General features: G+C 43.2%; 1 protein-coding gene across 1 annotated transcript in view; it reads left to right on the top strand.

Moving 5' to 3' along the window:
- The window catches only part of LOC124855670 (zinc finger protein 292-like), a 25,031-nt gene extending 15,156 nt beyond the window's left edge, over positions 1–9,875 (top strand). Inside the window, exons 6-8 of the mRNA XM_047345664.1 lie at positions 762–898; positions 2,004–2,145; positions 3,334–9,875. Of these exons, the coding sequence (XP_047201620.1) occupies positions 762–898; positions 2,004–2,145; positions 3,334–9,438 (6,384 nt within the window). The 3' untranslated portion in view covers positions 9,439–9,875. The remainder of the gene's footprint in view (positions 1–761; positions 899–2,003; positions 2,146–3,333) is intronic.
- The last annotated feature ends 525 nt before the right edge of the window (positions 9,876–10,400 follow it).

Consider the following 10,400-nt stretch of genomic DNA (forward strand, 5'->3'; position numbering starts at 1 on the left):
CATCCATCCAACCATCCACCCATCCATCCATTCAATCCATCCATCCATTCAATCCATCCAACCATCCATCCATCCACCCATCCATCCTTCCATCCATCCATCCATCCGTCCATCCATCCATCCATCCATCCACCCATCCATCCTTCCATCCATCCTTCCTTCCATCCATCCAACCATCCTTCCATCCATCCAACCATCCTTCCATCCACCCATCCATCCATCCACCCATCCATCCATCCATCATCCATCCATCCATCCATCCATCCATCCAACCATCCATCCATCCATCCACCCATCCAACCATCCATCCATCCACCCATCCATACAGTCAATCCATCCATCCAAATCCAACCATCCACCCATCCATCCATCCATCCATCCTTCCATCCAACCATCCATCCAACCATCCATCCATCCATCCATCCATCCTTCCATCCAACCATCCATCCATCCAACCATCCACCCATCCATCCATTCAATCCATCCATCCATCCATTCAATCCATCCATCCAACCATCCATCCATCCACCCATCCATCCTTCCATCCATCCATCCATCCATCCATCCGTCCATCCATCCATCCATCCATCCATCCATCCATCCATCCATCCGATCTGAGCCAATTATTCTAAAATCTCTGGTCGATCGATTGCTGTATCTCTCATCTTTTTTCACAGTAGAGACTCTTTATGACTAAGGAATAGGACTCAGATAAGCTTGGAATATTTAATCAACTTACTTTCTCGGTTTGCCTTTAATAGATTTCATCGATAGATTGCAAAGATGCTCTTGAAATGATCTGCAACCTGGAGTCAGAGGGAGACGAGAAAGCAGCTCTGTGTTTGTGTACTGCTTTTCTGAAGCGACAGCTCCTCCAAGGAGATGTTTACTGTGCCTGGTGAGTACCTTACAAAAACCCCAGGGGACAATTAATCTTACTATTCATTTTACCATCATTACATAGACAATAAAAGTGATAAATAAATATATTATTGCTATATCCTGATTTGATTTATATCTTTCAGACTTACAAATCACACATGCTGCAAACGTTTTCAATTATAATCAGTTGTCTTTGACTTGTAGTAGTTCACCTGAAAATGAGAAAATATTTTGTTCCACATTTCTGACAGAATTTCAGATGTTTGTTTTAATTTATACAGTTTTAAATAGAATAATAGAGCTTATTCGCAGTGGACCCCTGCCCTTATTAATGTCTGGTTACCATCAAGTTCATCCTCAAGTAAAAAGGAGCAGAATGTTGATCATCTTTTGACTTTTCTTTCTTGGTGTTTCTTGGTGTTAAACTAAATATCAGATATCAGGTATTTAGTTGCTGAATATTACCCAGCGTCCTTTGTGAGCTTCAGCGTCTGAGCTGCTATAAATATGGATCAGATGTGAACGCAGAGAGCGGTTAAATCAACAGGTCTGAGATATTAGCTGTATGCAGAACAAGAATACAGCACTCTGATTGCTATATTGCCTCCATTGATGATGACTGGGATTCGATATATTGTTCAGATCTATCAGTCATGAAAAGACATTTTCTTCAAACTGGGATATGAATGTATAACAAATACCACAGGTAACATGATAGTTATATAAAGCTATTTAAATCAAGCTTTTACGGTGTTTGAGTCCACTTAACAACACCGAGATGCAGTTTTTGGATGATTTTATGGAAGTCATCAGAAACCAAATGAGTGACATGATGATGACTCACTTTTAACAGATAATCCTGTCTTAAACTCAACTTTAATCGCCCTGAAGCAGTTTCTGTTTGGCACACGTCACCACTGTGATGCAGCCAATTAATAAAGAACTATAGCCGAAAACTGTGGCCTAAGGCTCCACATAACTGGCTGAGCCTGTTGTCCTACTCTATTGTACTCGTCACATTAAATGTGAACAGTGAGTTTGTTTTAATTTGTCCTAATCCTTGCGTTTGTTTACTTTCACAATCTGAACTAGTCCTGCTCTCTTTCTCGTACGTTTTTCAGGGAACTGACGTTGTTCTGGAGTAAACTTCTTATGCGGCTGGAGGCGTCCGCTGATTCGTTTCTCGGCCACAGCAAAGAGATGGCCCTCCTGTGCGGAAATGTCTGCCACATTCTGTTTCTCATCAAAGTTATCCAAAATGAGGTAAAACGCAACAGTCAGACTGAATCAACATGTGCAAAACTTTGATATTACCACTGACACCGGCACCATGACGATACAAATGATTAATTAGTTGCTGCTTCTCATAACTTAGCCAATGTCAGTGTCAATTTTATTCATACAGCACATTTAACAACAGCACTTAATGTTGACCAAAGTGCTTCACATAAAGATAAATACAAACGAAATAACCACGAAGACAGACGTAACCAAACAACCGACATACACAATAAAAATAGGATAAAAAGAGTAGAAATAAAAAACAGAAATAGAAATATCTCGATCTAACTGCTCCGATGGAATTACACTGAACTTGAGTTAAAAGCCGATGTAAAAAAGGGAGTTTTCCGGGATTTAAAAGACTGTACAGACTCGGCATTACGAATCTCAAGGGGCAGTTTATTCCAGAGAACCGGAGCTGCCAGAGTAAAAGCCGGGGATCGACGCCTTAATTTGGCCGTCGGTGGAACTAAGAGCATCTGGCTAGAAGATCTCAGGGCTCTTTTTGGGTGATAAAAGTTAAGAACAGTTAAATAATTGGGTGCCATGCCATCTTAAAATCAATATGAAAATGCACAGGCAGCCATTGTAAAACTGGGGTGATATGGTCCTGTTCGGGTTCCTGTTAGCAGCCGTGCAGCAGCTTTCTGGACTACCTGTAGACGATGGAGAGATGATTTCTCAAGGCCAATGTATAAGGAGTTGCAGCAGTCAAATCTAGCCATAATGAAGGTATGGACAAGAGTTTTGAGGTGATTAGAAGAAACATAAGATTTGGCTTTGGCAATTTGATGTAATTGATTAAAACAGGTCTAGACAACTGTGGACACTTGCTTCTCAAACTAAAAAAAAACACTCAGAGATTCCTGGCAGTGGAGGAGCAATGAGGAGCAAGAGGGCCAAGGATATCAGGTGACCCACTAAGAGGAGCACGATTACCAAACAAAATAATTTCGGTTTTGTTTTCATTCAGGGTCAGACAGTTCTGAGTCAGCCAGTATTTGACACCTCGATGTCTATGGGCCACAGCTGTGTAGACCCATAGTTTTTACTCACTTAAACCTCCTTCCAAATAAGGAGTGTGTGTGCAAATGTTAAAATGTTGCCTCAGGTCTCAGTGGGATGAAACTAATTCCTTGGTATTTATTGTATGTTATGTTTTTCTCCTAGGTTGGAGAGGTGGGTCTTCCAGTATGCGTGGAAATGTGTATTCAAGCTCTAAAAATGACCTCCAGTGATCACAAAGAAAGCAAGTCTACCATCTGTAAGACCATTTCCTGCCTCCTCCCAATTGATCTGGAGGTCAAACGAGCATGCCAGCTGACTGAGTTCCTCCTGCAGCCGACCGTTGACTCGTATTACGCAGTGGAGTCGCTGTACAACGAACCCGACCAGAAGCCGGAGGAGGACAGGAGACTGCCGGTGCCGAATTCTTTACGCTGCGAGTTACTGCTGGCCTTGAAGACACAGTGGCCTTTTGATCCGGAGTTCTGGGACTGGAAAACACTGAAACGCAACTGCTTGGCCTTGATGGGTGAGGAGGCAGCTATTGTCTCATCTATTGATACACTCAATGACACGGATGAACAGGAGATGGAAAGTGCACTTGGCAAACTCCCCGAATACAAAGATCTGGAGGATTTTTTGCTCACCACTACAAATGAACTCAATGAAATTACTGATGAAAAAGAAAAGAACAGAGAGGCTAAAAAGCTTCGGGAGCAAGGGTTCGTCTCTGCTCGCTTCAGAAACTGGCGGGCCTACATGCAGTATTGTGTTCTGTGTGACAAGGAGTTCTTGGGCCACAGAATTGTTCGGCACGCCCAAAAGCATTTTAAAGATGGAGTGTATCTTTGTCCAATTTGTGCAGACAGTTTTGAAAGTAGGGAGGTGTTAGAACCACATGTAGCATCACATGTAAAACAATCGTGCAAAGAGAGACTGGCAGCGATGAAAGCTGCAAGGAAGGTAACCAAACCACCTCAGTCGCCTAAAAGTCCGTCAAAAATGGTGAAGGTCCCAGCCAAGACGAGCATGAGTCCTGTTAAAATCAACCCTCAAATTGGCAGCATTTCTGCATCTTCTCTGAAGATGGAGCAACCTGCAGCTGACACTCAGATCAGTCAAGACTGTTACTGTCCCGTGACAAACTGCACAAAGGCTTTCAAGTTCTTTCGCAACCTAATGGCTCACGTCAGATCTCACAAGGATGACGAGGAGGCCATGAGGTTTTTAGAAATACAGAAACAGAAAGTGGTGTGCCAGTACTGCAGGAGGCAGTTTGTAAATGTCAGACACCTTAACGACCATCTGCAGATGCATTGTGGCACCAAACCATACATATGCATACAGCTGGACTGCAAGGCCAACTTTAATTCCAACTCTGAGCTTCTGATGCACAGAAAAACGCACCCTGAATTCAAAGCCCAGTGCATGTTCCCAAACTGTGGCCAGGTTTTCAGCGAGGCCTACCTGTTATATGATCATGAAGCTCAGCATTACCTCACCTACACCTGCCAAACGGATAACTGTGGTAAGATATTTTACTCACAGTCTGAATTTCTGTCTCACCAGGAGCATCATAGAACAAATGATGCAGTAAACAGTTTTGTTGTTATAAATCAAAACCCTGCTGTCCCTGCAAAGGCTGATCTTCCACCTGAGAGCACTTTGATTAATGAAGACGCATGCCCTGCTGGTTTTGGTTTGGACAGGAATAACAGAGATGCATTTATGCAAGAAGTCTCAAAGGCAAATGCATCATTGTGCAGATCACCAGACGTTGCTAAAGAACCTGTGACCATGAAAGTGAAACATTCTATTGAAAACATGCTGAATTCAATGGCAGGTCCTGGGATGAAAGGACCAGAAAAATGCTACACTCCACTGACTAACCCCGCTGCAGCACCTGCTGATGCAACTCTACCACCAGATGTGCCGCATGCGCACCATAATGTGACCAGGCAAGGCGATGTTCTTCCAGTGTATCCTGTTCCCTGTGCAACCAATCCTGTAGCAGCTCCACAAGACCACCTGCATAAGGAGGTATCATGCAACGACTTTCAGAAAATGGTCCCGCAAATCATCTCTCCGAAGCAAATCAAGACAGAAATTCCTGGTTCCATGCAAGGATATCCCTCCAACAGTCCTGCTGTTCCTGCAGGAAACGGGGAGAACTTGCACTGCTGCCCAAATAATGAGTGTTCAAGGGCATACAGTACAAACAAGAGTCTGTCCAGGCATGTTAAGAAGCAGCATCCTGAAATATTTGAAGATTGGAAACTGGCAAAGAAATATAACAAAGTAGCCAAAATCACAGCAAAAAAGGGGAACAAGCAGTCCAACCCGCCAGCGATACTATGCAACAAACCAGTGGTGCAGCAGATGGATTATCCAATGGGATGCTCAGCCTCACCCTCTCAGTGTTATACTGGATCAGTTGAGCCTGTGCCTATAACTCCAATGGTCAATCCCTCATTGTACCCCTCTTGGGGGTGCCATAACAATCCCAATGCAATGATGCAGTCAGACATGTCCCAGCCATGGTCTCCTCCAATGAATAACTGCTACCCTGATAGCTTCAGTATGAATGAGTATTCCTCCCGCAGCTATCCTCCCTGGCAGGCAGACCCCTATCACAACCCCCTGCCTCACCCTTCTGACCGAGATCCTTCAATGGCAGCTATACACGGTTCCACTATGTCGCCTGCTCCTTCAGAGTCCACTCTCATGTCTCAGTATGTCTCCAGCTCTCTGATGCTTGACAATGGTGGACACATGCATAATGGAGGACATCAGTATGGACTGATGCACACTGATGGTACTGGAGACCATCCCGACGAGAGGAAAAGCAGTGGAAGTATGATCGGACACCTGGAGAACGGAAACAGTCTCTCCACCATTGACACCCTTCCTGATGGAAGTTATCACACTCCTTATGCTCCGAGTGAAAACTCTTGTCTCACTCAGAGCTCTTCCATTGACATTCCCATGAAAAGCATGAGCCCGGAGGCTCAAGTTGCTTTAAAGGATTCCAACGAAATCAGTAAAACAGAGAACATGTCAAACCCGGGTTACGACAACACTGTCGATGGCGTGATCAGTCCTCAGCGCGCCATTCACAACGATTTCCCTTACGAAGAGGAGTGCCCTGATGCCGACTGCCAGGCTAACCCTTCAGATGAGAAGGGCAGTGACCCGGACACCCTAAAAGGAAAACGCAGCCGGCTGAGCAAGCGCACCAAGTGGCCTGCAATTATCAAGGATGGGAAAGTTATATGCAGGAGGTGTTTCAGAGAGTTCACAAGCACCAAATCTCTTGGTGGTCATCTCTCGAAGCGCTCACAGTGCAAACCTCTGGATGAAATTGACCTGACAGCAGACCTTCCTACGTCGTTTCTGGATTTTCTCAATGATCCTCATGTCCCTGATACTAATGGCTCGGGGTACAACGTGCCAAACGGCGATTTCTCAGATGGATCTTGCAACCTCACCACTCTGACTTCACCTGTGATGCTAAAGCAGGAGCCTCAGAATACAAACATAATGGATGATTCAAATTCCTTCCCAGTTTGCCCTGAAAATCAGCAGGAGAAACCAGCAGAGACAGCTAATCCCCCAAATGTCGGGCCTTATCGGGAGGATAATCTGATGGAAATTTCCAGCGCCTTTCAAAGGATGGATTTGATTGAGGCGGCACAGGAGAAGATGCGAAACGCTCTGGCCTTAGAGAAAAAGGAAAAGACCTCTGAGGTAGAAAAAAGTAAAAGTAAAATACAAAGTAAAAGTAAAAGTGACGAGAAGCTCAGTGAAAAGGTACCTAAACCTTTTAAATGTGACCAGGATGACTGTGAGTTCTCATTCATGACGAAGGAAGCCTTATTCAAACACTTGAGTAAAATGCATGATTTTTCTAAAGAGATGATTGAAGAACTGAAAAGAACCCCATCCAAACTGTCTCCATATCCTTGTCAGATCTGCCCAAAAACATTTACAAGAACAACAGGCCTGAGAATTCACTACGAGAAAGTTCACCGACTGTCAAAGGCAGAAATGCAGAAGTTAAAAATCAGTGCTCGAAATCGGCGTGCCTTCAGACTTAACAAAGATGGTGTGTTTTATAGTCCACCAAACAGTGAGCACAACACCAATCCGCCTGCAGGATCTGCACCTGTAATGCCTACTTTAAAACAAGAACCACTTGACGTTGCGATAGCACCTCAACCAGATGATGCAAATCCTCCAGAAGTTACTGAAATCACTCCAGGAGATGCAGTGAAACAGATCTCGACACCTGAGATATTAACTGTTACACGGCTGCCATCACCCCAAGACTATCTGGCTGAAAGACCGCTTGGGGGGGTGGTACCGTCAGCTCCTAAATTAACTCCAGAGCGTCCTAAAGCGGCTGTCGTACACAAGAGTCCAAAAAAGAAAGTGAATTCCAGTGTGAAACAGAAACTGGGTCCTGTAACCAAAGCAAATGTGCAGCAAGAAAAATCAGAGGTGTGTCAGAATATAATACCAGAACCAAAGTCCTCCACTGCATCTGCCTGCCCTTCCCCAGAGAAGCCAAGCAGCTCCAAAAGCACACCAACAAAGGAGGAAAGGAAGGAGAAATTTCCAAAAAACTTGAGCCTCAAATTGTGTGAGACTGACAATGCCTTCAGTCCCTACAGACCGTATCGGTGCGTTCATGAAGGATGCACTGCAGCGTTCACCATCCAGCAGAATCTGATTCTCCATTACAGGGCCATGCATCAGGCATCGCTTCCTCCCAACAAAGTCGAGCCTGAGGCCGAGAAAATTGTCCTGGAGGTTGAACCGGAGATCAATCCGGGCATAGGAAAAGACGATGAAGTCAGGTGTCAGGTGAGAAACTGCTCCAGGGTGTTCATGGGAATCACAAGGTTAGTGCAACATTACCTCTTGCTTCACAAGTTCACCTGCGATAAAGCCACTTCCATGATGGCCAGCATGGCCTTAGGATCGTTCAACTGTGATCGGCCTGAATGTGCCCTCCCCTTCGACTCCGTGGAGAAGTACATCGAGCACATCAAGAACTACCACAAAGAGATCGCCATTTCCGAGAGAGGCTCAGTTGATCCGACATTCCGGTGCGAGTATAACGGATGCGACCGTGTGTACACTACAAAATCCAATCTGCTCCGTCACCTGATCAAAAAGCACGACTATGTCTATGATCCCAAAGCAACTGATGGGAGACGGACTAAATCGATCGGGCTCTTTCCAGGGATTAACAATGGAAAAGAAAACATAGAAAGCAAAATCAAAGTGAAAAAGAAGAACACTAAAAAGAAAGATGGGAAGGCCATCGAACACTGGACCAGTTTTGGTAAGCCTACACTAAAATCTCATGAAGAGGCGTCTGCCATGTGCACCAAAAAGTCCGCCCTACAGTACCCGTGCATGATCATAGGGTGCGATGCAGTGGAGCGGGCTGAAAGGAGTATATTTAGGCATTACGCAACTCATGGCCTGACAGAGAGATACATCGAAGATCAGAGGAGTCAGTTCATTTTCTGCAAAAAGTATTCACGCTCCAGATTCAAAGATGCAGGCAAGTCAGAAGGTGCATCAAGTTCCTCTGAGACAGAGCCAGATGAAGGGGAAAAGCAGAGTGAGCAAATGCTTAGTGAGCAGAAAACCGAGGAGGTGGTGCTGGAGAAAGTACCCCAAGAAGAAAACAAGGTGTCCTCTTACAATATTGCAGAATCTCAAGCTTCCAAGGTGACAGAAGGAGGCGTTAAAAGAGGGCGTCCCAGGAAACCTCCGCATCCCACACCAGCTTGTCCACAGAGAATGCAAACCCTTAGAAACCGCTTGACTGTTAACAGTTCAACAGAGAACTCAAATCCTGGGATCCCAACACCCCAGGAGCAACAGGATGATGAGGCTACTCTGGGGTCCTTTAAGCCTTTAGGGCTAGAGGATTCATTCCTCAAGTTTTTGGAGACCTCAGACACAACAAACGCTTCTAAACGCAAACTAAATGAGAAATCCAATGCAGAAGTGCCCCCCAAACGAAAACAAACTCACAAACGGAAAGCTGCAATTAAAAGCAAAAAGGCTCTTGAACTCAAAAACCCCAGCAATGTCGTACACTTCAGAAATCCTCTAAATCTTAAATCTGTGAGTAATGTAAAAATTGTTATGGATAAAACATTTTCAGATGGCGCAGATTCTGTGCTTAAGCAGTTACAATATATGAAGCCAATGGTTATTATTAAGAAGTGGCTTTACAGCAGATCATAGCCCAGTGTTTTGTTTCTAACTCAGTATTACTCAGGATTTGAGATGTTATGCTGCAGAATGGTTTGTTTCATAAAGCATCAGATTTCCAACTGTTAACAGTCATTACCACAGGTGACGATGAAATGGCCTATTTTATACTTCATTAAATAATGTCTCGGATGATTTTAAGTATGTATGTTAGTTATAATAACCAGGTAATCTATAGGGCATAGATTTTAGAAACATGTTTGTATTTATGCTTAGTACTGACGATGTTTTGTTCTGTTTTTTTTTTTGCTAAATGGACACTTAAAGAAAACTATGTTTTTAATATATCCCTATGGGATTTCAAGTTCTGTTTGTATTTATTTCATCCTTTTTCAACACTAGTAGACCTATCTGTAATATTTACATGTCTTCCACAAAGTGTTCAATAAAATGTTACTGTTTTTTTTTTGTAAAAAATGTTCCTTTTTATTTAAAAAGATTGACTTACAGAAGGGTAATTTCATCTACAAACACTAGAACATTATTATGATATTCTGAGGTTTGCTAAACAGTAAGTCTTCACTTTATATGGAAAGGGACCGGCTCTTTTATATCTTCATAGATACAGTAAGTGTTACATTTAAGAGAGTTACAGTGATTGTGTGGAAATGGAGATCTGACTTAGCCTTGTGCTTATGTTGTTTTAACTGAAAATTGCAAAGGTGTAGAAACATTAAAATTGGTCAAATGGGAGTGATGTACCAAAAATGCACTTTATGCACCCATTGAGTGCTACACTGCAATAATATAGGCATGATAAATATATGTATAATGTTCATGTAAACTATTTTAGGAATATAAATATAGAAAAAAGGGAATATAAAAATGAATACAGTAATGAATGAGGAATAAAATAAAGAATAACCTAATATAATTGAAAAGTAAAGGGGGAATTAAATAAGGATGTTAAAACTGTTGTAAACAGTAAATTAAAA

Source organism: Girardinichthys multiradiatus, chromosome 19, assembly GCF_021462225.1.
Source record: "Girardinichthys multiradiatus isolate DD_20200921_A chromosome 19, DD_fGirMul_XY1, whole genome shotgun sequence".
NCBI classification, from domain to species: domain Eukaryota; kingdom Metazoa; phylum Chordata; class Actinopteri; order Cyprinodontiformes; family Goodeidae; genus Girardinichthys; species Girardinichthys multiradiatus.